We start from the raw sequence: 27,065 nt of genomic DNA, 5'->3' as shown, positions 1-27,065 counted from the left end.
GTGCAAGTCCACGTGGACCGGTGTCTCCTCCATCTAGGGCATTTTAACTGGGGAAGGGGAACACTGGACTATGTTAAGGTAGGGTGTGGCACTCTGAGGTTCACCTATGGGTGGCAGCCAGGCACCCCTGGAGAACCTATGCCCCTGGGGGTCACAATGTGGTCCCCACCTCTCCCAGTCTCCCATTGCTCCTTAGGCTGTGGCTTCTCAGAAGAGGCAAATCTCAAGAACTGAGGTATAGGGAAATGGGTGGATGCTGAGATAAAGGTCAATCAAAATGGACAGCCCCACTCACAGCTAGGACTCAGGGACCCCAAATTCCAAGATGTACAGTCGGGAAAGCCACATTTGAGCAATGGAAATGGAACTTGTCACAGTCTCCTGCAAGGGTCTAAGAGATGGCCCTGCACCCACAGTGCCCATACGCTCCCCCTAGGAGCAGGACTTCCAAGGAGGCAGAGCGTGAGCTGGCTTCACATAAGGGCCTCTTGCCCCTCAGTGAGTGCTGGGCACAGAGTACAGAAATGGAGGGAGGAGCCTGCAGTTAAGTATGCCACCGGGGGCACATGCCACGGCCGCCTCTCCTTCTGTCTGTGCAAACATGGCTGCAGCAATGTGCTGTCCCCAGCAGCACATGGCATGTGCAGTGCCAACTGAGGACCACAGCGCTGGGTGAGCTCCCACAAGAACCCAGGGTGGCATCCTTCCCTGAACTTCCCAAGCCACCTTAGGCTCAGCAGCCGACCCCTAGGTTGGTCAGTTTCCCAGAAGTTGCTCCCAAGTTATAGGAGATCCTGCAGACCCCCAGGAGGCTTGCAGATCCCCTGGAATGTTCGGGGCCCTTTAAGGGTCCCTGTCACAGTGACTACATGCTTGTGTGCCTACCCAAGCATGAGGATATAAAACCTTCCCAAAGTCCCACAGCTGTGTAAGTGTGACATCCTCGGAGACACAAAGAGCAGCAGAGACACACACAGAAACTCTGGTGCAGGAACAAGGGTAAGACCCAAACGGCAATGAAGATATTTGGCATAATTCTTCCAGATGCCATGGTTAAGACTTAACCCAATTTAAAAGTAGTGCCACCACAGGCCTAGTCCAATCACAATCAGGAATCTGGGGGCAACGGCAGCCTGTGACCAACAGAAGGGTCCACAGGCAGCAGGCTTGCCTATTCCACCTGCCTTCCAAACACCTATGAGTCAACAAGACACAGTCAGTAGGCCCATAGCCTTGGGGGAGGAGAAGGGGCCATGTTTCTGAGTCACATATTTCTGCGACGGCTTTTGTTATTATTATTTTTTTAAAAAAACATGATGGCACATTTTTACCATTGAGACCGGATGAGACCCGACCCTCAGGAAGGAATAAAATGTCAAGTGTCAGTCATGGCTCTAAGGCAGACGTTACAGCTTTCACGGGGATGAAAACAGAGACCCCGGCACTCGGTGTGTCGGGGCGAATGCACGGCCCTCACAGCACCGTGGCCTGCACCACAATCTCGGGGTCCTCGATGTCCTTTTTGCTCTGGACCATCCTCAGCTCCAGCTGAGCCGGGCTGGGCTTCTTTCCTTCTCCTGCTTGAGCTGAGGAACACAGGCAAGGTTAGAGCTGGTGGGATGCAGCCTCAGGCATCCCTCCTCCCCCCCACACTGGAGCTGCTGCTCCACACCGCCCCCTGCTGCCCCACTTCTAACAGGCAGCAGGAAGCAGAGGCTGAAGGGAGAGCTCTCCCCTCCCTCCTGCCCACCTCCAGACAGGGACCATCTACAGGAAAGGCAGAGCACCAAGACAGGTACCTTTTGCACACCGGATGGTCCTCTGCAGCACGTGTTGCATGGCAGACACAGTTTTCTCACAGGCCACCTGCGGAGAGGACAGAGACACCGCCTTGGCCTACCTGGGCTGAGCACCCCTGTCCAGAGGACAAGCAGCAGCTGCCCCAGTCACCAGGAAGTTGGCTCACACTGTCACTGGACACAGCTGGGTCCCCATGGGGCTGACTGCATAACAGCCCCCCACAGAGATGCATCTGCACTAGCCTGTATCTGGAGTGTCCCCTAAAGCCCATGCTAGAGGCTAGGCTCTTTGCCTGAGGTGCTACTGGAGGACAGGACAGCTTCTGGAAGTGAGGCCTGGCGCCAGGTCCTTAGGTCCTTGGGGGGTGGCTCCTGGAAGGGGATAGTATCTAATTTCATTTTCTCCTTCCTCTTGCTTCCTGGATCCCACCAGGATGCACAGCCACAGGGCTTAAGCAACAAGGCCCTCTCACCATGGATAGACACCTCTGAACCGTGAGTGGAAAGAAACCTTTCGTCTTCATAAACTGTCTAAGGTATTTTGTTACAGTCATGGAGAGAGAGCCAAGCAGACACTATTAGAGTCTCCACTTTGGGGTGGATGACTGGGAAGGGAGAGCAGCTTGGGGCCTGTCAATACTGTGCACACCTGGCACACTGCACGTGCTGAACAGAATCCCTGGGAGTAATTAGTTGTTTTTTTTGTTGTTGTTTGTTTGTTTTTGTTTTTTTTCCGAGACAGGGTTTCTCTGTGTAGCTTTGCGCCTCTCCTGGAACTCACTTGGTAGCCCAGGCTGGCCTCGAACTCACAGAGATCAGCCTGGCTCTGCCTCCTGAGTGCTGGGATTAAAGGCGTGCGCCACCACCGCCCGGCTGAGTAATTAGTTTTAAAGACTCTATAAGGGTTAGCACGGCCACCCGCAACTCTCAAGGCCAGAGGCCTGGGGGACTCAGCAGGTACCCAGATACTCTTCCGTCCCTACATGGGTTGGCTGATCCAGGACTTGGCTTGGGAGCTGCTCTGTGAGGCTCCTCTGAGGGCCAGCTGGCAAGTTTCTGCTGCCCTGCACAAAGGGAACCCCCCACTGCTGCCAATTACACAGGGCAAGTCTGGCTTGGCCTGCACCCGAGGGAGGCAGGGGCTGGAGAGTCAGTGGAGGGAAAAGGGAGTGAGCCTTCTAGATTAAATTCAGAGTTTTCAGGGGACTTGACACATGGGAACCTGTGTCAAGGAGCCAGAGACAGGTCAGAGCGGGTTGGAGTGGACTGTGGGACAGCACCAGGAAACCCACTTCCAGGTCCCCACATCCAACTGTCTCTCCTAGGTGACAGCCTTTCTCTCCTGCCTCCAGTCTAAAGGAAGGCAGCCCTCACCCAGCTGTGCAACCCTGGCACACAGTGAGGGACATCGAGGCTGTGGGTAGCAGTCTGCAGGCAGGGTCAGTCTCCACTGGGGGAGGGGTCCTTCCAACTTTGCATTCTTTTTCTTTTGTGTTTGCTCTGCTGGGATGGAACCCAGGCCCTGTATGTGCTAGGAAAGTGTTCTGCCACAGCGGTAGTTTGAATGTAACTGTCCCCCATAATCTCACAAGGAGTGGCAGTATTAGGAGGTGTGGCTTTGTTGGAGTATGTATGGCTTTGTTGGAGGAAGTCTGTCACTGTGGGGTAGGGCTTTGGGGTTTCCTATGCTCAGAATATCGCCCAGTGTGTCAGTCGAATCAGCTTGGGGATGAAAGGGCTTATTCAGTTTCCACTTTCATATCACTGTTCATCACTGAAGGAAGTCAGGACAAGAGCTCACACAGGGCAGGAACCTGGAGGCAGGAGCTAATGCAGAGAGCACGGAGGAGTGCTGCTTACTGGCTTGTTCCTGGTGGCTTGCTCAGCCTGCTCTCTTATAGACCCTCAGACCAGGGATGGCACCACCCACAGTGGGCTGGGCTCTCTCCTATCAATCACTAATTAAGAAAATGCCTGCTGGGTGGTGGCAGCAGTGCTTGCCTTTAATCCCAGCACTTGGGAGGTAGAGCCAGGAGGATCTCTGTGAGTTCGAGGCCAGCCTGGTCTACAGAGCGAGATCCAGGACAGGCACCAAAACCACACAGAGAAACCCTGTCTTGAAAAACCAAGAAAAAAAAATTGAGGTTCCCTCCTTTCAGATACCTCTGGTGTATGTGTCAAGTTGGCATAAGCATGGCAGGGACAGTGGGTTCCTGAGTCCATAGTCTGCTGTACCTCTCACAAACCCTTGGGCGGGTGCACAGGCCCAGGCTCCCACTAAACCTGGTTTCTTCCCCCCCACCCCCATCTCCCTACCCTGTTTGGACCACATTAACCTATTTTCCCACCGGAAGCACAGAGGTAGTTGTGTAGAGGAGCAACATGGACAACTGACCTTCAGATTGTCTGGGTGCTTGTGTGTCCACGCCAGAAGCATGGCAGCGAAGAGGTCCCCAGTGCCCACAAAGACAGCGTCTACTTTGCGCATCTCCATCCGGATGCGTTGGGCCACTGTGGAGCCATCAGGCTTCCCTGGGGAGGGGGGACATAAGCCAGGTCACTGGGTCTGAGACGTCTCAGCTAGACAAGAGTCACTCCTGCAGTGGGAACCTGTCAGCCCAACTTGTCCCCACTTCTGGAGTGACAAGAATGTCAGCACTTTCTCTCCTTGGGAGTGGTCATACAGATGTGGTGTGGCTTCCTTCAGGAGCTCTAGGACTCAGTGTGGGCTATCATACTGACCCCCACTGCCACCACTGTCCCAAAGGGGAGTGAAACCCTGGACCCTTAGAAGCTGAAACTAACATGGCCTTTACACACTCAGAGTGCAAGGAACTGCGTGGATGCACTGTTTGTGTGTGTGTGTGTGTGTGTGTGTGTGTGTGTGTGTGTGTGTGTGTGTGTGTACGTGTGTGTGTTGTGGCCCAGGAGCATTCAGGTGCACATCCCCATGCCCTTGTGCATCCAGAACCCTCCCTGGAGTCAGTGGATGTGAACTGTCAGCCTGTGACTCAGGTTTCAGTGCCATTGTGACACTGTTCAAACACAATTAACTCATGTGCTGTGTGTATAACCAGTCACCGAGTCCAGCAGAAACCTACTCCCCATAGACACCTGGGCCACAGAAGCCGGACTCAGCTGGCCTCTGGCATAAGGCACCGGTGCGGGGTAGCTCACCAGATATGAGAACCTGGTGGTTCCAGCACAGCATGGATCCCTGAGCATGGGGTGGGTGAGCCTGCTCATGTCCCAGTGCCCATCTACTCCCCCCACTCCACAGAGCTCTGTCCTGAAGCTGCCTTCTGTCTACTCTCCTGAGGGGCAAGAGGTACTAGCCACTTGCTGACCAAGTCATAATCTCCCTCCTACCGAGCCCCAAATAGTCTCTGGGGCCTGGAAGCCATGGGCTACGGAAACAGATGGACCCAGGAGCATGCAGGGGCAGGTGGAACAGGCACTTACGCATCCTCTGGCTGCCCAGTGCGATCAGGTAGTCACTGCCCTGTGGGGAGGGCAGGTCAGAGCTGGTGATGACCACTGTGTCAGGACCCATGCAGTGTAGCATGTCCATCACCTGCAAGCAGCAAGGGAGAGTGTCAGCACATGCAGCCACGGTGCCTCTTCCTGACAGCCATGCTTCTCAAGGGGACAGACCCCGGTCGGCCACCGTCCTCTGCAATCAGACCTCAAGCAGCCAGGCGTGACCAGCATGCTTAATGGGCTTCCAGAGCACCTGGAACACTGCACACGCATGGCCAAGCCTGTGGTCTGCCACTTTCTGCCAGGGCCATTGAGAGTTCAGAGTCTGGAAGTGTGGGAAAACCTGGGGGTCCCCGCACCAAGTCCTTAGGAACTGGGAAGCTAGTCAGATCCACCAGTGAGAAGCAAGCTCCTCTCCAAGCTGGCTTGTCTTTCTTTTTGCTGTTTGTTTTATTTATTGAGGCAGGGTCATACTATATAACTCTGGCTGACCTGAAATTGGTTTGTAGACCAGGTTGGTCTTGAACTCACAGAGATTCTCCTGCTCAAGCTGGCGTAATTTCCTCAAACCTGATGGATGCTCCTGTCTGCACTGCAGTGCTAACAGGAAACATTCATGGGTACTTATGCAAGTGGCTCAAGAGGTGAACCTAGGCACCAGTGCCCGCTCACAGTAGGAGACGACATTCATGGAGTTATATACTACACACACTCTGTGGTCTCCAAGGCCACAGGGGATAGATGGAATAGCAACCCTGGTGGATGGGACTGCTTGGGTGTGGCACAGAAGATGTCTATCCTGGGGCTGGAGAGACGGCCCAGTAGTTAAAGGCACTGGCTACTCTTTCAGATGACTCAGGGTCAGTTACCAGCACCTACATGGCGGCTCTCAACTGTCCTTAACTTCACTTCCAAGGAATCTGATACCCTCTTCTGGCTCTGAGAATACCAGGCATAGACATGATGTACAGATCCATAGAGGAAAAACATTCACATAAAGATACAAACAAATAAATCTTACGAAAGAAAAGATGCATATCAACCCTGTGAACACACAGGTCACAGGGCCAGAGAGGAGCTTCTGGGTGGCTCATTCATGCCTGCTGCCTGAATGTTGTGAATTGAAGGTCATCAGAGCAACGTTGGGCCATGAAGGAGACACATGAGGCTGGCACACAGTGGGCAATGGGGCTCAATAGGAAGATTGTGCCCAGAGCTTACACAGTGCCCAGCCCCCAGTAGGCACACATTACAGTGGTGACTGCCCTGGACTGACTAGAGAATAGATATATTGATGTCCTAACCCCCAATTCCTCAAAGCGGAATTCTACTTGGCAATAATCTGAGGCCATAGTTGAGTGGAGTGCACCACAATGTCTTAAAAGGATGTGAATTGCTGTTTTATAAAAAAAAAAACGACAGAGGGGCATGGCTGTGTCATGAGGCAGTTAGGCCATGAGCTCATACCTTAACCCAGAGCAAAAGGAGCTAGAGGTGACAGGAAGGACCTCCTGGGGGCCTCAGAGGGAGTGCACCCTGCCCCCAACTGATTTTGGGGCTTTCACACTCCGGCTGTGAGAGGATGCTTTGGTATGGCAGATTCAGGTCACAGACACGGACACATGGTGGACTGAGCATAGAATTGACAGAGGTACTGGTCAATGACAAAGGCTGGGGTGCTCCCCACATCTAAGGTCAGAGGTCAGTATCTCTTAGGTGCCCATGTCCTTCCCCATGAATGTGTGAACAAGGACGTATGTGAAGGTCTCCTTCCCCGTGAACAGGGTTATGTGTGAAGTTCTCCTTACCTCCAGTGCCTCTTCCTCGCTGTGGATTTTTCTGCCACTCAGCAACCTGAAACACAGATGAAATGTGAGCCAGTCCCTACAGTACAGCCATCCCGGCCACTGACCTACATCCCCACAAGAGGCCATCACAGCTTCTACTGGCCATAGGAACCAGGGGAGGCAGAGACACACACGGAAGAGTGGGGAAGGTCAAGAGTGAAATGTGTTATAAGGAAACTCACATACATGGTGAGGTTCCAAACTGTGGTGGATGCCTTTAGGTGACAACAGAGAGAAACAGTGTCTCTCAGCACAGCAGTCAGGGAACCAATGTGCGTGGAACTCAGGGCCACAATGACCAGCACAACCCACACACCTGCTTCAGCCTTCTGACAGCACAGGAGCCTCAAAGGGATGCCATCCCTTACTTGAGAAGGGCCCAGGGCTGGGGCCCTCAGCTACTCCATCTCAAAACGCCCACCAGTGCTTGCATCCAAGGATTGCAGGACCCTGCTCATGGGACAGAGAGGCCTGCGCCCTGCAAGTCTGGGTAACTGGCAGGTTTCTTAGAAACTGACTCTTCAGCTAATCAGGGGCCATGTGCTCTGAGCTCTGAGAGAGGTCTGTGGCCTGCAGTTCCACCTGGGGCATTCCCAGCCACAGGAGCTGGACAGGTGCCACCCCGTCTTTCTCTCCTTGGAGCATCTTGCTAGCAGGGAGATACTGTGAGCCAACACTATCATGGACCAAACACCAGAGAGAAAGAGCACTGTCGTTACCTTAGAGGCCATGGGAACACTGTGGGGACGGGGCTACATGTTTACAGGGGCAAGGGTGACATGATCAGTCTAGGGCAGGCCAGGCTTTCTAAGGGACACCTAGGGACCCGAGAGGGCAGATGTGGGGCTGCTGGAGCTCATGAGAAGACAGTGCAGGGCTCACCAGGGCATCTGGTCCTTCTGACTGTGTAGTTACTTACTCAGCCTCAAACTGGTTGGGAGTGATGATGTCTGCCACGGGCACTACTTTCTCCCTGTACACGGGAAGGAGGTCCTGGGGGACGTACTGGAGAGCACAGAGACAAAGAAGGAGATCACTCACATGGAAGAAGAACCCAGGAGAGGAATGCTCCCAAAGCCCAAATCCTGTAGGGAGACCTGGCATCCTCACCAGGAAAAGTAGACAGCTGAGGACCCACAGGGACAGGGACACAGAAGGGTGTCACCAAGTAAGAGAAGTGCCTGGGGCAGGAGGGGAAGGCCTCAGCTCACCACAACCAGAGGGAGGAGGGTAAGTAGGGAGCTAAGACACAGGACTGCAGAGGATGACTGGAGCAGCCTCCGGCCCTCAGGACCTGCCAGCTGGGCTGGGACACCTGGCTTGGTAGCCTGAGTCCTGGGGCTGGGGCTGGAATAAACTGAAGAAGAGCTAAGAATAGATGGGACCACTTGCACAGCCCAACCCCTAGACTTGGTTCTGACCGTGACATCCAAAAAGGCCCTTATACAACTGAGTTTGGTGAATGGAACACATACCAGTGGTAGTGCATTTGGCTGGCACATTAGAAGCCCTGGCTTTGACCCTCTACACAAATATAGAATATAAAACTCATCATGTGAGCTACAAACTTTCTGCTTGTTTGAACCTAACACATTATCTTGAATCTGGCCAGTGGTTCTCAACTTTCCATAGGCTGCAACGTTTTAATATAGTTCCTCATGATGTGGTGACCCCAGCCATAAAATTATTATCACTGCTGCTTCATAACTGTAATTTTGCTACTGTTATGAATTGCAATATAAGTATCTGATATGCAGGAGATCTGATCTAGGGCCTCCAGGAAAGTTTATTTAATCAAAACCAGGACACACCACAGAGACACTGAGCCCAAAGGAGAGCTCTTTAGGACCCAAACACCAGCGTCTCTAGGTTGGCTGGGGACATTGCAGAAAGCATCATCAGGAAAAAGGAGGGGTCTGGTGCAGGGAACCTTCCAGAAAATAGGCACTGGAGAAAGCAGATGAAAAGACAGCCACCGAGCAAACCAGACACCTGGTCCAGTCACTGCCACTGGCCTCCACTGGCAGAGCAGGGCAGAGAGGACACTGGTCCAGGTGAATCCTGCACTGGTGTAGACTGTGTGTGGCCGGGTGTGCTCAGGGAATTCACAATGAGTAATACATGAGTCAAAAACCACAAAGGATGCAAACGCCATGGTGGTCTGTGTGTTAAAACGCTGACTTTGAAGCTTTAGGCCACGAACTGAGGGCTCCCATCTCCACAGTCTGAGGTGTCTGAGACGGCCAGAGGACCGGTTTCACTCGTGGATTGTGACCCACCCGGTTTTGAACAGCTGGTGCGCTCAGAGTGACTTCCTCATTGTTAAATGGATAAGGGAAACTGACAGGAAAAACATTTGCATGAGAAGGTGATCTGACTGTGACATCCCTCACACCACTAATCTGCAGTATGGACAGGCTGACATGGCTGGTGAGGCATCCTCTTCCTCCCTGACTGCTTCACATGCATCCCTCCTGAAACTACACAGAAAGGACCCCTCTCCTGGATGGAGGAGTACTGTCCCGCAGTCCAGGGCAAATGGCTAGAATTCTCCCCTGCAAGATCCTCCAAACCAGCTTTTGAGAAAAACCATTTGCAACAGGAGAAACTCGGGACAGTCACCTTCAGTGCCCACACCTGGAGCTTCATTAGACAGCTTGTCCACGGCTGACAGACTGTCTATGGTACACACCCTAACGCCTGCAGTCCATTTGACCAACTTCCTAACAGGGTGTCTCAGCCTTGTATGGGGGTCACGCGGGTTTACCCGGGAAGGTGACCTTCTCTTCGGTTCAAAGCAGATGCACAGACCACATGTTTCACAGCAGCGTGGGTACACTCACCATGGAACCTTCGCCATTCCACTTGTCGCCCATCACGGGATCACACACTGTGGGGACACAGCATCTGGTCAGCAACTGCTATAGCTTCCAATGACAGACCTCCACACTGTTTGCTTTCTCACTGTGTAGCCCAGACTAGCCTTGGACTCCCAATCTTCCTGCCTCAGCCTCCCATGTAGCTGGGAAAGCAGGCATGCACACCACACACGCCTCCATTTCTAACTTTTGCTCTAACTGCCAGCGTGTGTGCCTGCACGTATGTACATGCTCCATGTGTGCAGGTGCCCAGGAGTTCAGAAAAGGGCAGAAGATCCCCTGTAGTGGGGTTTACAGACAGCTATGAGCCATCAGAGTGGGTGCTTGGAACTGAACTCGTGGCTTCTGCAAGAGGAGTACACACCCTTAACTGATGACAGGTTCTCAATTTGCCCTGGCTGGCTTTGAACCCACTATGTAGATGGGATGACCCTGAACTTCTGACTCTCTAAGTACTAGGATTAGAGGTGTACACCTGCACATTCAGTTTACGTGGTGTGGGGATCTTTCCTCAGGGCCTCGTGTATGCTAGGCGAGCACTGTACCAATGAGCCACACCCCTAGTCTCTCAATTTTCTTTTTAAACATTACATACATGTGGAGACACGGAATAATTTTGTACCCTAGCACTTTGCACTTCTCTATCCAAGACAACTAGGTCCCCGGGATAATTTCACATGTAACTTACCATCATTCACACCTTCGTCTCAAGGACACATTACCTCAGGTCACTTGGACTAGCATAGTACCCTCCCCCCTGGCCTGGCTGAGACTAGTAACCCAGGTTTCATGGTATCTTCCCAGGTTCAGGCACATTCCCTTTGGATCACAGTCCACTGCATGGACAAAGCAATGTGCCATTGGCTTTCGGGCAGGGCACACTGCATGCCCAGGAGATTGCTGTTCAGGCTGCTCCCCATGGCACATGGACCCAGCGCTGCCTGGCAGCCATAGTGCCACTCTCCATGCAGACAAACTAGATATGGTGTCACCCCATCCCCCATACACTAGTTTAGCCCAGCCTGGGGTATCAACCCAACCTACATCCTCTTTAGGGTCAGACCTCACACATCTTGGGCACCCCAGGCCTTAAAACACATACTTAACCTTCCCTTCTTATGCACCTCACAAGAAACCCTACAGTCACCCTGACAAACTTCTCAATTCCCCTGCTGAGCCTGCCCTCAAGACTCACTCCTCCTTAGAGGTTCCATAAGTCAAATAACTAATAGGTAAAGGCCAAACAGGAGGTGAGGAAGCCAGAAGACAGTTGGCTGAGCTGTCCCTGTCTTGAGGGTACGGTCAGCATGGGACACAGTGGAGAAGGGGCATCATGGTCCAGCTCTTACCGTACACGAGCTGAGGGTTCTGCTGCTTCAGCTCCCATACGATGTCCACCACCATGGCCAGGAAGGACTTGTCTCTTGTGTAACCTTGGGAAGGAAAATCCAGGTTTATCCTCTCAAAACAGGATGCACTGACCACCAGGGCATCTGCCCTAATAAGAGCCATCACGCATGCATCGGCCTGGGGGCAGACCAAGGAATACACAAGGTCTCCATTAGTCTGTACTCAGGGAGGACAGGCAGCTCCCAAGGACATGAGTTTTGACTGACGAGACTACAGATAATTGGCATATTTCTACTTTCAACAAAACATATCACTTTTTAAAACTATTTAATTTATATGTGCGCCTGAGTGCGTGCCTGTGCATCACGTGTGTGCCTGAGTGCTTAGAGGTCAGAAGACGGTGTCAGATCCCCTGGAGCTGGAGTTACAGGCAGTTAGGAGCTACCATGTGTGTGCTGAGAACTGACCCTGGGTCCTCTGCAAGAGTGGTAAGTGCTCTTAACCACTGAGCCATATCTGCAGCCTCTGCGTCTCTAAAATGTTTTATTCAGGGGCTGGAGAGATGGCTCAGCAATTAAGAGCACTGGCTACTCTTCCAGAGGTCCTGAGTTCAATTCCCAGCACTTACATGGCGGCTCACTCCAGTCTATAACTGTAGTCCCAGGGGATCCAATGCCCCTTTCAGTTGCGCAGATGTGTATGCAGACAAAACACCTATATAAAAATACATAAATACATTGTTATTTAATTATTTATTTTTGGAAGCAAGGTCTCACTATGAAGCCTTGACTCACCTGGAACTCACTATGTAGACTAGGCTGCCCTCAAACTCACAGAGCTCCATCTGCCTCAGTGTTGAGATTAAAGATGTGTGCCACCACACCCAGGTAAAACATGGCACTTTAACTGGGTTGAGTTCGAGGCCAGCCTGGTCTACAATGCAAGTTCCAGGACAGCCAGGGCTGTTACACAGAGAAACCCTGTCTCAAAACAAACAAACAAACAACAACAAAAAACCAACTAAATTAGGACCAGTGTGATGGCTTACTGAACAGGAATGCTTGCTGCTATGTCTAAAAACCTATCTTTAATCTCTGGGACCCACAAGGTGGAAATACCTCCACACCCATGCTGTGGAACCGTGTATGTGCAATTGTGTGGATATGGACACATATAAACACAATAAATCAGTAAACAGATTCAAAATGTAGAAAATACAACCAGAACTTATGTTTCTGTTATCAGATGAACTCATGTAGTGTTTCACCATCAACCCAGGGTGGCAGGACTCTAACGGCCTCCAGAATGTGTTGGTGCCTAGTGTACACCAAGACCCCCTGAGAAAGAGGCAGGGACCAGGCTTCAGTCTAGGGAGGGGAATCTTTGCTTGACCTGTCACCAGCAGGCTGGGGACCCTCTACCAGGACCCTGGGGACCCTCACCAGTGAGCACGTAGTCGTACTTATTCACACTGTTTATCTTGAGACCTTCATACAGTTCATGGAGTTCCTGTGAGTTCAGCACTTGGCCCTTCCAATGGGCGTAGCCTGCAGGAAGAAAACAGGCTAAGCTGTGGGTGTGGGAGCCCCAGGTTTCCCTGGTGACCATCTCAGCTGATGACAACCACCTACCCCCCTTGAGGAGACCCAGTGAGCTGTTCTAAGGGCGGGGCTGAGGCACAGACTGGGCCCAGTGCCTCAGTGGCATCCCAATACCCTAGAAGCACCCCTGTTCCTACACTGTGGGGGCTGAACAGTGGTGTCCACCCTTCCATGCCTAGTTTCTATCAAATCAGTCCAGGGCAGCAGACTCTCAGTGTCTTAGGTAGCCCTTTGGAACTGTGTCCCAGCAGATGTGGATAGGGACACCAGGGCGCACAGCTGTTTACTTCTGCATTCAACAGAAGCAGCTGAAGGCAGACCACCCAACCCCTCTCCTTAGCCTGAGGTATCGCCATAGTGGAAAGCAAACAGACACACAGGTCACCAGCTATCAGCAGGGGGACACAGCAGCACTCCCTGTGATCTACCTGGGCAGCTCTCCTACTAAAGGAGATGCTCTGGCTGCCAGCTTAGCCAAGAGGGAAACTGAGGCACAGAGGTTTTCCCACCAGTCAGCTCCAGAAGTGGTCACACAGACCAGCCATGGCATGGGGGTAGACCCTGCACAGAGTGGCACTTCTGGGTTCCATCTCCAGGCCACAGGCGGTGGCACCTACTTGCTCAGGGCCAGGTTACACACCATGCTCACTTCCACCATGACTACTACCCGAAGAAGTGCCTACCTGTGTGGTTGGAAAACTGCACAGAGTTCACGGCATCGACCTCAAATCCCAAAACCTGCAGGACAAGGACAAGAGGTGTGAGAGTGCCTGTTTGTGACCCCAAGAACCCAGGGCAGGGGTCCCAACCACGGCTAGAGTCTTGACTTGAGGAGAGTAACAGATGAGACCATCTGGGGGGTACAGACCCCTGGGCAGGACGGTCGCAGGATGGGAACAGAAGGCCTTCCCAAACCAGCCAGATGTTTGCATTTCAGGGCCACACAAGCCTGACCGTGAGATTCCTTTGTTCCTTCACTCTGGAAAACTGCCCAAAGGGCCAGGGTGGAGACACCCCTCTCCCTTGCTGGTGCTCACTGAAGGGTTCATGGGGCACTCCTGAGGACCCACCTGACGGAAGTGGTAAAGAAAGTGCTACAAGCCCCTGTCAGTCCAGATAGGGGGCAGGGGTCCCCGGGGTCTTCTAACCCACCCCTGAGGAACAAGACCCAGAGCAGCTGGGGTAGCTCTGCTCAGCCTCTACCACAGCAGCTAGCAAAGTCTCCTTCCCTCCATGTCAACAAGAGAAAGAAGGTCCCACATCAGGGCTGAGGTCCCCACGTCAGAGCTGAGGTCCCCACGTCAGGGCTGAGGTCCCCGGAACAACCACATTTGTTGAGCAGCTTGCCGCTCTGAATGGCCTCTCACAGCTCCCGTGGGAGTCATCTAGATGGGACAAATGGGCCTCCCGAGACACGCTGGGCAGAGACCGAGGCTCTGTGTGGGCAGCTGTTCATCCCCAGCACACAAAGCAGCTAACTAAGCCAAATTACACCTGTGGACCTCCGAGTCAACTTAAAGCGATCACCGAGTTTAAAAGCTTTTTATTTCAAATTAGAGGCCTGAGCTGGGGAGCTCACACAGCCGGCAAAGTGCTGGCTATGCGAGCTTGAGGATGGACCTGAACTCAGTCCCTCAGAACCCGCATAAAACGCCTGGTGCGTAACTGATGGTGGTGCACACCTTTAAGCTGAGCAAGTGGGAGGCAGAGACAAGCAGATCTGAGTTCAAGGCCAGCCTGGTCTACAGAGAGAGTTCCAGAGAGCATGTGCTATATAGAGAAACCCTGTCTTAAAAACCAACCAATGGAGCCAGGCAATGGTGGCGCACGCCTTTAATCCCAGCACTTGGGAGGCAGAGGCAGGCGGATCTCTGTGAGTCTGAGGCCAGCCTGGTCTGTAGAGTGAGTTCTGGGGCAGGCTCCAAAGCTACACAGAGAAACTCTGTCTCAAAAAAAATCAATCAATCAATCAATCAATCATACAATCAAACCAAACCAAGAAAACCCTAGTGTGGCAGGGCTGGCTCAAAATTCCAGTGCTGGGGAGGATTCCTGGTGCTCAGTGGCCAGCCACCCCACCCTAACTGGTGAATTTCAGGTCAGCTAGAGGTCCCGTCTTAAAATCCAGGGAGGGGTTCCTCAGTTAAGAATGCCTGTATGCAATCGTGAAGACAGAGTTTCGACCCCGGCACCCACTGTCCCAAGCCAGGTGTATCAAAGCTCCAAGGAGCAGTGAGACAATATCACTGGCCTTGCTGGTTTCCAGTCTGGCTGAGAAAACATGTGCCGGGTTCAGGGAGACCCTGCCTCACAAGAACAGGCAGAGAGGGAGAGGGGCAGTCACTCCTCTTCCCTGGACTTTGTGAGCATACAGGTGGGCACACATGCGCAGATGCGGTCACATGCTCGCACACACACACCACACCGACACAAATAAGTAAACCGATCTCTCTCTCTCTCTCTGGGGTAAACAGTTCTTGAAGAACAGCACTCGGAGTTGATCTCCGGTACCTCCACAGGCATAGTTGCACCCACACAAACAGGCACCCTTCTTCTACAAATAAGAGGTCCTTTCTAAGCGAAAGGAGCATAGGGTTATCATGTCCAGAGGGCCTGGACAACTCCAAAGCCACTGACAGCCATGCCCTCATGACTCGGAGCCACAGTGATTTCTCCTGTTACTTCCTCCACTTCCCTGTCTCCCCACACTCAACAGCGAGGACCCACACTCTACAGAGCACTCCAAGTCTGTCAGCTGCCAGAGGTGGCAGACGCTGCACTCAAGACAAGGGAGATTCCTCAGTCCACCACCTGTCTCTCATCTGACAACCCTCAGGCCCCTGCCGGGCCTCTCAGCCTCACCCACTTGCCTCTTTCGGGCAGTTTCTTTCTCAGTGCCATCCAAGTAGATCCAGGACAGCGGTCCACCCCACGGCTCCCTCCCTGGCCTTGCAGTGGCCACCGCATCCCTCCATGGAGGTGGCCATTTCAGCTGCACACAAATCACCCAACACATAGGAAAGGCCGCTAGGACCTTGTGCTCAGCGTGTGTGTGTGTGTGTGTGTGTGTGTGTGTGTGTGTGTGTGTGTGTGTAGACACTCCTGCCCCCTAAGGACAGGTGAGAGGCCAATCTAGCAGAAATCTGGCCCTACTCCTTGGAGAGGTAGCCTATGAAACCAAGGGACGGCTTCAAGTCTATGAACGTAGCAGCGGTCCTTCAGTCCTTCCATGACCATCCCCACAGAACATCGGGCCTATCTGTGGATTCCAACTATTTCCTATCTTTCTGATCTGGAGCCAAGACACTCTCAACCATGACAGGCAGGGGCGTCAAAGAGGATTTGTGCTGTCCTCTCAGGTCATTCAGAAAGGGCCAGCACCCTGTTCTGGTACTACATTTAGCTTGGCAGGAACATGTGATTCGGCCTCGTGCTGATCCTCTCTACAGGCTGGCCACAAGGACCAGGACACCCACCAGGACTATGAACTGACCCCACAGTGTCCTCCCACCTCCAGTTCCGGTCCCAGGCTGACTATGCCCGGACTGCCGCCACCATCACCACTGTGACTGTCCTCTCCTCCCACGTGCCGGGTCACTGTTGTCCATCATCTCTCAGAAGGTTGGCCCCTCAACAGCAGCCTCTGTGCAGCACCCCTTTCCTTTCGGGGTGGTCTGCCTGCCAGAAGGATCTCCTTTGCTTGCTGAACTCCTCAGGTACCTCAATCCCCAATCATCAGATGGCTGTTGCTAGAAACAGCGCGTCCCCTTAGTTCGGGCCTCCAGTCCCCCAGCCAGGTCTCCCCTAAAGCTCACTTCTACAGCAATGCTAGGCAAGGGCCACTGAACAAGACCCCAAGTAAACATATCCCACAATGTAGACGCCACCGAGCGAAGGGCCAGAAAGAGGACCTGCCAGGGTGTGGAAGCCAAGGGTCCAGGACTCAGGAGGGACTGGCCCAATGGCCATGACTCTGTCTACTGCTGATATATGGAGACCCACCAGAGTCTCAGGCAGTGGTTCTCAACCTGTGGGTCGGGACAGGGGTCATATATCATATATTTACATTATATTCATAACAGTAACAAAATTACAGTAATTTTATGGTGGGGGGGTCACCACAACATGAGGAACTGCATTAAAGGGTTGCAGCATTAGGAAGGCTGAGAACCACTCTGGACTCTAGTGGACAGAGGTCAGGAGTATAAAAACTTTATAACACCCTTGCCAGAACCTCAAGGTAAACAGAGAGCTGAGGAATCCCTCCACCAGAACTCCAGGACACCTGACCAAAAAAGAGCCCCGAGAATCGGACCCATGGACAGCAGAGGGGACAGACATCAGTCACTGTAGAGTGCCAGAAAACGATCCTTTACAGTACACCATTCCTCAGATGCTTCTGATAGGGCAGATGAGTGGACTGTGTCACCTACAGAACCACCCAGACAAGGCGAGGCAGCCTATAGGACAGAGAGACGGACACAGAGTGGAGTGAGAGCCCAGGAGAGAGAAACAGATGCTAGAGACAAGCCTTGGGTAGCGCTGGGGCAAAGGGGGGTGGAGTTCTGGGCACTGGCCACGTGCCACACACTCTGTGTGACGGTGTTTGCTTTGTGCTAAGCTATCGAGCTCAAGTGCTTATGGTCTGCATTCATACGCTCATCCCAAGGAACTTAAGCCAGCATTATCGCTGAAGCAATGCAACAAAAATTAGCAGTTGTATTAATCCAGGAAGGTAAAAAAAAAAAAAAAAAAAACAGCGCCTCGCACATTCGCTCGCCTATTCCAGACTTCTTTGCATCAATATAGCTTCCAGCATCTCAAATCCCTTAAAATTCTAATCAACTGTGATGAGCCAGGCTGGAAGTGGTGATGACACACGTCCCGGAAACCCTGCCAGGCTGTCCTGCCTGCCCCTGCTGCTTCTGCGTGTGCAGATAATTAATCCTTCGGAGCTGGCGCACACATCTGAGAAAAGGAATCGCGATTTTCCACTTCTCAATGATGGCGCTGAGCCCCGGTGCTAGCATTTCCATTTCTAATATTACTGTCAAAAGTGCTGTGTTAATCAGTGTCATATGTTAGTTTCAACATTTCCAGAAGTCACCCCCGCCCCAAGCTCAGCCATCCTTAGCTGTGAAGGCAAGGACAGGGGCCTCACTCCCAAGTGGGGAGCCCTGGGCCCCAGAGGAAAGAGTCTGCTGTCACTTAACTCTTCTCAGTTCAAATCTATCCTTCTGGGAGGCCATGGCTGCGACTCTGGAGATCACATCCCTGTAAAGTAGTGGCTCCTGGCCAGGTACTTCCAACAGGAGGATCGAATGGAGCCGGAGTGGAAGACAATGGGCCTGCTTCCACTGGTTGACTCCACTCCAGCAGCATGCTGAGTCCCCTGGGTGGTGCTCATTTTACGCCAGGTGGCACGTCTCTCTCACCAGCATTCTCCTTCCCTAAGTAGAGATGGCTCCTTCCCTAGGGGCAGCAGGACCTGTTATGCAACTTTCACATACTTTGATTTTTGCATCCATCAGCCAGTGTTTCCTTTTCCCCAGCCTGCTTGCTCTTTAAATTTGTGTGTTTGAGCCAGGCAGTGGTAGCGCACGCCTTTAATCCCAGCACTTGGGAGGCAGAGCCAGGCGAATCTTTGTGAGTTCGAGTCCAGCCTGGTCTACAAAGTGAGATCCAGAACAGGCTCCAAAGCTACACAGAGAAACCCTGTCTTGAAAAAAGAAAAAAAAAGAAAAAAAAAATAAATTTGTGTGTTTGGTTTTGATACAAGGTCTTGTCATGTAGCCCAGGCTCACCTTCACCTCAAAGCAAGCCTCCTAACGCAGCCTCCCAAGCAGATAGCATCACATTCTGCTTTTTCACCCTGATTTTGAGTTCTGATGACCAGCCTCTTCTCTCTTAAAGCTGGTGCTGATACTGACAGGCACCCCTGCCCCCCAATCTCCTTTTGCCTTCTCTGCACTCCCAGTACCTGCCCTGACAAATGTCACCACTTGCTGATGTTACCCCTCTGGTTTTACTGTCTGCCCTAGCCCTATACACCTTGTCCCCCAGCCCAAGGGGTGCCAGCCACAAAATAGTTCTTGCCTCAAGCAGGGCTCAAGACTATGCCCCCACCACACACACACACACACACACACACACACACACACACACACACACACACAAACAGCTAGCTGTCTTCTTCCCAACGTTCACCTCCTGACAACATGCAGGGCAGATTCCTTCCTGCTCCCATGATGGCCCCATGGGTCACTCTGCATGAACAGACCTCTGCCCCTCAGGGCCTCCAGACCCTGGGCTACATAAGGATGGAACTGCTGATCTGTCTATGACAGAAACCACGTACTCAAATGCACTCAAATGTCCCATGTCAGGCAGGATTCTAAGGGTGGCCCCATTGGCCCTTGGTCACCCTTGTGAGACTCTTCTAAGTGGGTGAACTCCCTCCCAGGGCCACACTTAGAAGGACCCAGTGAATGACAGCCATCTAGAACCGATGGGGAACGACATTGGACATTGCAGAGTCCAGGGTTATACAGAGCCACTGCCTCAGAATGCCTATACTCGTACAGTTACATCAGAGGGGGGCATGATATGTGGTCTAACCTCACCACTTCCCAAGCAACCACCTACACTTGACCATCGTCCATGCCCAAGGTTCACACACACAGCTCTCTGCATGGTGGCCACCGAACAGGAGAGAGGCCATTTATTTCTTCCTGCCTCGAGCAAGAAGCTTCATTCAGCCCTAGTGGGAACACTAGAGAAACTCTAGTGGGCACTGTCTAGCAGCCCTCCCCACCCCACACCAGCTCTAAACATTAATGCCACACCACCAGAACACAGTAAAAACAAAACAAAACCAAAAAAACCCACAAACAAGCTGCATGAAGGGGGGCACCCGAGGCTGAGGCAGGATAGCAGGTAGGAGGCTAGCCTGGACTACACAGACAGACCCTGTCTCAAAACAATAAAAACAAAGGGATTCACTTGAATGAGGCAAAAGTCCAGAAGGCAGGAGGAATTGTCTGTCCCTCAAAGTGCAGCCTTGGTTTTGGGGGCTTTTTTTTTTTTTTGGCTGTTTATTTTGTTCGTTTTTGAGACAGGGTCTCATGCAGCCCAGGCTGGACTCTAACTTTCTGTGTGTCCAAGGATGGTCCTTCTGGTGGCTAGAATAAGATTGGCCCCCAGAGGCTCATAGATTTGAATATTTGGTCACCAGGGAGTGGCACTATTTGAAAGGATTAGGAGGTGTGGCCTTGTTGGAGGATGTGTGTCACTGGGGGGTGGGCTTTGAAAAGGTTTCAGAAAGTCCATGCCAAGCTTCAGATGCCCGTGGATTTAGATGCAGAACTCTCAGCTCCTTCTCCAGCATGACATCTGTCTGCCATGAAGAAGATGGGCTAAACCTCTGAAACTGTAAGCCAGACCCATGTAAATGCCTTCCTTTGTAAGATTTGCCATGGTCACATGGTCACAGTGTCTCTTCACAGCAATAGGACAGGACAACAGTCCTCAGTTCCTGTCTCCACTTCCCAAGTGCTGCAGACCACCCTTTCCACAAGCCCCGCTCCCTGCAGCTGCCTGAGTTCCCTAAGGCAGCCTGCTCACGACCTGTGTGACCAGTCTGTTCTCACCCCTCTAATGGTCTAAACTGACTACTGTGTCTCCACTGTGTGCATTCTACCTCTGACCCAGACGGATCCCACTATGCCTCTCTAAGTCCCAGATTTTAGGGTTTTCTGTTGTTTTTGGATGAAGCCAGAACCCCTGATCACATGCCATGAACACAGACCAGCACCCAAGGCATAAGGCTCATCTCCTGTGATTCTGTGAATCCCCACCAGGCTCATAGAGCTACTGACCACCTTTTGCACTCCAAAAAGTTCTGAACACCCCATGCCACTGACTGCTCTCTTTTCTTTTGCAGTCCTGGAACTCACTCTGTAGACCAGGCTGGCCTTAACTCAGATCTGCCCACTGCTGCTGCCTCCCAGATGATAGTGCACCACCACTGCCCGGCCAGCTTCCCCTTCTGAACCTAGAGGGCAGCAGCTTCCTTTGATCCACACTGTGGCTTCCATGGTTTCATTTATCCATGGCCAATGAGACTCCAAAATATTGAACTCTGTCTTGAGGGGCTGGGAAGATGGCTTGGAGACAAAGCCCTCACCACACAAACCACGAGTAAATGTGAGGATTAAGATCTGGATCCTCGCCGGGTGGTGGTGGCACACGCCTTTAATCCCAGCACTCGGGAGGCAGGGCCAGTTGGATCTCTGTGAGTTCAAGGCCAGTCTGGGCTATAGAGTGAGTTCCAGGAAAGGCACAAAGCTATACAGAGAAACCCTGTCTCGAAAAAACAAAACAAAACAAAATAAGATCTGGATCCTTGGAACCCATGTAAAGCCTGTGGATGTGCAGCCCTCAGGCTTCCACATGCATATGCCTACATATGCACGTCCACACATGTATCATGCACTTGTGAATGTGCAAACATGCATCTCATACCACACACATATGCCAAATAAGAATCTCTCTTGACTCTTGAGGTAGAGGATAGAATAAGAGTGAGCACACAGTCACTAACAGATTTAAGTGTATAGACTTCTTGTCTGCATACATGTATTTGCATCGGGTACATACAGTGCCTACAGAGGCCAGAAGACGGCATCAAACCCCTGGAAATAAAATCACAGGCCTTTGTGAGCTGCCATGTGGGTGCTGGAGTGGAACCTGGTCCTCTGCAAGAGAAGTCAGTGCTCCTAACCACTGAGCCATCTCTCCAGCCCCACATTCTAACTTATTTCAGCAGGCAGGTAACGGCTACTCTCCTGTGCTACTGGTGTTGCCTTCTGGCCTCTGCTGTGGTGCTTCCGAAACCTGCACGGGATTCTTAAGGCTCTGGATACCCCCACACTCCCACGGGTTCTGCATGAATGCTGAGCTGGCCAGATCCTGTGCCTGAGCCTCCAATGGCAAACTCGCATCCGCCACTACAGAAGACATGTCTCGGCTGAGACGCATGCCAGAAAAAGCTCCCATTGCTATAAACCTTGGTGGAGACCCAGCTCTAGCACAGGCAGAAGGTTTGGCTGACCAAACGGATGACTGTGTGAGCTGGAAACTAAAGCCGGAGACGCAGTGGCACGGAGAGCCAGCGGTGCTGAGAACCACAGCTGGGGGCTGCCTCTCATCTTAGTGTCCAGCGCGAGACAGAACTTCCTGACCTGCTGATGGATGAGGTTGGGGGCCAGGCAAACTGGACAGCACCATCCTGTAGAGAAGCCTCTGCATGTCCCCTGGGGTAGTTAGAACATCCCAGACATAGTCTGTTATACTTCTCCCTCCCACTGCTGGGGCCAACAACACCTCCACAGGAGTGCTCCTGGCACCTCAGAAAGTGAAAGCCAAAACAGGAACATGAAGCTTGCCTTTCCTGCTTCCTGCTGCCCATGGCTGCCAGACACAGGCTCCTCTTCCTGTCCCTCATGCAGCCCTCAGGACCCTGCCCCAGCAGTGATGTGCGATGCAGGGGTGGCTGCCATGAGCAGGTGGTGCACATCCCAGGGCCCCATGCCCACCTCCACTGCTGCATCATCAGCGCTCCAGCAAAGAGGCACACACAGCCTGAAGCCACGCAGCCAGGAGAGGCTTGTTTAGAGCAATAGCTCAGCTCAGCTCCAAGGGAGGCAGAGACACTCAGCACAGCGGGAGTGGGTGAGCTCTGGAATATTCCAATGTGGTTCTCCCACAGGCTTCTAAGGACAGACAGGAGGGGCAGGCTGAGGCTCACAGGTGTTTCCAGCTGTGGAGAACCAGTCCCGGGGCTGGTGCTTAAGCCTCTTTCACAGATGGGAATCAGCAAGCAGGCCGGGCAAGCATCTTGTGACTGTTGTGACCATGAGCAATCTAACAGCCAAGGGCCCTACATCCCTCCCACCACTGATCACTGCTCAGCCTTCCAATCCAGCCAGACCACACCCTCTGATTTCCATGAAAAATTGGTACTAGACAGCCTGCACCCCACGAAGTATCTCTCCACCTACCCTGCTCACTCCAGGTCCTGTGGCCACCCCCAGCCTGGCTCACAGAACTCACTGCCAGGATCACAGTGCTAGGCAGGCATAGCCAAAGGCCATGTCTACTGCAGGGGTCTGCCTGTGCTGGGCCGCAGTGACGTCCGAAAGGAAGGAGCCTGTGCTGAGCTCACGGTGGCATCCACTGGCCGACCTTGTTGGCACTTGTTGCTGCCAGGTCACTCTGAGACTCAGTAACCCAGATACGGGGTCACCTAGGTTCCAGAGGGTCACTGAGATGCAAGCCGGCCAGGAACTGCCCCCCCCCCTTGTCCATCAGCGGGTCAGCTGCTCACATCTGGCTCACACAGCTAAGAGTGGCTGAGCTTCCAGGGGTTATCAAAACAGCATTCCTGACTCCAGATGAGTTAGTTGCACAATGTGGCCTGAGTTCACGGCTACAGGCCACTGCACCAGAGCGGCCCTTACTCTGTGCTACAGTCCCTCTACCACAGGGCCTGCTGCACGCTGCCCCAGGATGCACTCCTCTTCGTGTCCCAGAGGGGGTGTGGTTGGCAGGCTCCCATCCATGGGGCCTCACAATACTCACAGCAACTGGCCCCTGGGTGGGCCATGTCTTGTGTGCCTCGGCAGTGTCCTCATTTAGCTACTCAAGGGACTGTTTTTCCAGGAGACAATCACAGGTAAGGAGACGGGGCAGGAGGTGCCTCTCCAGAGGTCACATTGGCTCCTCTGTCACAGCCAGGATAAGCAATTCTACACACACACACACACACACACACACACACACACACACACACACGGCTCAGGAAGCCCATAGCACATATATGTATTCCTGAGCATGCTCACATATACATGCCTACATGTATACACACCTACACAGGGGTGGATGCACACACAAACACCTTGAGATATTGCCTCTTCTCTCTTGACTCTTGCAGAATACAGGCCTGGGACACAGCTCAGTGGAAGAGCACGTATTAAACATGCACAAGGCCCTGGCTTCGGTCCTCTCCACCACAGGAAACAAGGAGGGAAGACACGGTGGTGCCTGGTAGGTGGGAGCAGGCAACAGGGCACACTGGACTTCACCCTGCCCTTCCCTGCTCACCCTACAGTCTAGAGCCAAAACAGCAGGAAACCCCCAGCTTCCCAGGGCCTCCCCTGCTGCAGAGGTGAGTGAGAAAGAGCTGGGGGAGGAGCAGGGAGAGCAGGAGCCTGGCCCCATTTTCTTTACCCTCCCTCTGCCCTGCAAACTTTGAACTATTCTGCCTGGTACCCACCTCCTACTGGCTCTGGTCCCATGAAACCTTTGGCCACTACACCCTGGCCTGGGGCCAGAAGTAAATCTGAAAACAGGGACAAGGTTCTGCTGCCTCTTTGTAGGATTATTTTCCCAGCTGCCTGTGGGAGACTGGGGAGGGAGGAGCTCAGAAGACATTGCAGGGAGCACTGGGGAGGCAGGGCTGATGGGTCCAGGTGTGTGGGTCTGTGCCACATGGCAGAAGTTGGAGGCAGCTCCCCAGTCACAGGCACAAGCCAGGCCCAGCACAAGGGACTCTGAGGTCCTGGTGCCAGCTCATCAACAGCTTGGTGCCAGGTCTACAGGGGAGGCCCAGAAACTTCCCCAGCCATTGCTCTGGCATGACTGGACAGCCACCTGATGGTACAACCTCTAGTCACCTGGGTCAGTCCCAAGAGGCCTCCCCAGGCTCCTGTCTGTAGCCTTCTTGGAGCAGCACTGGGACAAATCTCGGGACCCCAGCCCAAGACTACATTCTCCCCCTTTCGAGCTTTTCATCTCCATATTCAGCCATGTCAATGAGACTTTGTACTCCAGATTATACAGTAAGAACACACACACACACACACACACACACACACACACACACACACACACACATGCCTCCACAGAGAACAGCTCTGGACCTGAGGGGTGTTCCTCTTGGAACAGCTGCTCAAAGACTGGGTAGTGGCGGCCCCAGCCACCACAGACTTGGACAGGGCCAGCCCCAAGGGTGCTCACTAAGGCTCTCCATGTTGGACGTGTCCTCCCTACCCAATTCATTGCTTCTCCCTATCCAGGGGTGCACAGAGGTATGGTGAGCAGCAAAATGCCAACAGGGACCTCGAAGGAGTCCCCAGGTCCTTAAGCTCCTCTCTGGAGGGGAGCTAAGAAGAGCCTCCTCTCTTGAGCAGGTGGGACACCATGTCTTCACCTGAATGAGGCAGCTGAGCCTTGGTGCAGTCTAGAGGACAGAGATCCAGGGGAGCCAGGGACAGAGGACCCAGGGAAGGAAGAGCAGCACCAAGTGGAAGAGGCAAGGGACGCAGGACACAGGGCCTCAGGAGCCCTACACACCTCTGCCCAAGGTGAGGGGGCTGCTTGGAGCTCAGCCTGGCTCCACCCTCCCCGGCTTCCCTGCTTCAGTGACTGTATCCCCTTGCTCTGAAGTACAGTCTCACCTCAGTGACCTTGCTACCCACCCATAACCTAGAGAGCAATAGTTAAGAGCATGAAGCAGCCGGAGGAGGTGGCACACACCTTTAATCCCAGCACATGGGAGGCAGAGGCAGGCGGATCTCTGTGAGTTCAAGGCCAGAGTGAGATCCAGGAAAGGTGCAAAGCTACACAGAGAAACCCTGTCTTGAAAAACAAACAAACAAACAAAAAAGAATGAGTGTGAAGAATTGCTTATCGATCAATAGGGACTCAAAACTCAGCAACCGCCCTCTGCCTATGGACTTGAACCCTGTACTGTACACCCACAACCATTTGCCCTATTTTGTCTGCCAAGCATGCCTGCCTCAGGACAGCCCTCAGATTGTCCTTAGAAACTGCCCTGGGCCACATGTCTTCCTTCCAGGTCCTTCCTGAAGGATCGTGGTAGCCAGGTGCTGCTTTTTAATGTCCCCAAGGAGTCAGTGCATCGACTGGACATGAGCTGAAGGGGTACAGGGAACTGCCACATCACTCAGTAACCAGTCAAAGAGGTACAGTGAAGGAGGCCACCACCTGGCTGGCCAGGTCAGCCCAATCTTCCTGCTGGACCGGCCAGGCAGGTAAATGCCAATCACCCTGACATTGTCTCTGGCCCCCATGCTAATACCCTCTGCAGCCTGGTTCCCTCCTAGGGCCACTGGGTCACAAGCAGGGAGCACCACCGGCCAGAAATGATCAGAGCCAGCCTCATTCATTACACACCTCATGGGAAAGAGGCTCTGGGGAGACGACAAGGCTACAGCCCTACTAACAGGTTGCTTCCAAAGCAAAAGTCAGCAAACTGTGTTGTCTTAAGACAGAAGCAGGCCTGCGGGAGGCACAGGGCGGTTCCAGCCCGACCCCAGTGGATGACAGATCACCCTAGGAGTGGTCGAACCCAAAGTGGTGGCCTAGCCTCCTCCTAGGTCCAAGCTCACAGGGGCAGACAGAGGTAAAACCTGGATTTCAGCAGGGAGCGAGCAATCACCCGCCGATTCTATCAAAAGGCTGTCCACGCTTCCGTAGGGCAGTATCCTCCCAGCTCAGCATTTCATCGCCTCGGGGAGCCCCCGCCCACGGCTGGCCAGTCAGCCGGAAGCAGCAGGGACGGAGTGCGCCACTGCCGAGTAGGGGGCTTCGTGCCACCTGCACCACCCTACTGTGGGCTCCCCAGGGTACTCCACGCCCACCGCCTGCGTGCGTCAGGCTCTGTCCACAGCACGCTCAGCTCACAACGGGGAACTGAGGGTGGCTGCAAGGGGGGACCAAGGTCATCGGTCCGGGGAGGCTACGCCGCGATCCAGCGGACTCCCCAGAAGCCCGGGTTACATAAGCGGCGAAGCGTGTACCTGCAGCGGGAACATGGCCGCCCGGTTGCCCACGTAGCCTCGGACGACATGGCTCTGGATGGAGAGCACCCGGCACTCGCCCTCCATGCCGGGCAGGACGTGGTGGCGCGTGGCTCGGGTGGTGTCACGGAATCCGGCTACCCAAGCCGCACACTCGGTCTCTGCTCCTGGTTGCCTTGAGCACGCGCAGGCGCTGGTTTTGGACGCGTTGCCCGCCTCCTCTGAC

At 53.2% G+C, this 27,065-nt stretch overlaps 1 protein-coding gene across 1 annotated transcript; it reads right to left on the bottom strand.

The window, feature by feature from the left end:
* Positions 1-27,065, bottom strand: Pdxk (pyridoxal kinase). The gene is made up of 11 exons (XM_059282196.1): positions 26,840-27,065; positions 13,640-13,694; positions 12,798-12,902; positions 11,355-11,438; positions 9,970-10,016; positions 8,046-8,131; positions 7,088-7,133; positions 5,262-5,373; positions 4,195-4,331; positions 1,800-1,866; positions 1-1,586 (listed from the first exon to the last, which is right to left on the bottom strand). Exons 1-11 carry the CDS (start codon positions 26,924-26,926, stop codon positions 1,474-1,476), a joined length of 939 nt encoding a protein of 312 aa, XP_059138179.1. The 5' UTR covers positions 26,927-27,065; the 3' UTR covers positions 1-1,473.

This window comes from Peromyscus eremicus, chromosome 16_21, assembly GCF_949786415.1.
Source record: "Peromyscus eremicus chromosome 16_21, PerEre_H2_v1, whole genome shotgun sequence".
NCBI lineage: Eukaryota > Metazoa > Chordata > Mammalia > Rodentia > Cricetidae > Peromyscus > Peromyscus eremicus.
Note: the sequence above shows the minus strand (reverse complement) of the source record. Positions and strands in the feature narration are given on the sequence as shown.

Excerpts from the sequence above, each read along its gene's own strand:
- Pdxk (XM_059282196.1), bottom strand. The coding sequence starts at position 26,926 with ATGGAGGGCGAGTGCCGGGTGCTCTCCATCCAGAGCCATGTCGTCCGA. Across the intron at positions 7,134-8,045 it reads CCCAACCAGTTTGAGGCTGA|GTTGCTGAGTGGCAGAAAAA; the intron begins GTAAGTAACTAC and ends TCTGTGTTTCAG. Across the intron at positions 1,867-4,194 it reads AGCACCCAGACAATCTGAAG|GTGGCCTGTGAGAAAACTGT; the intron begins GTCAGTTGTCCA and ends TCCTCTCCGCAG.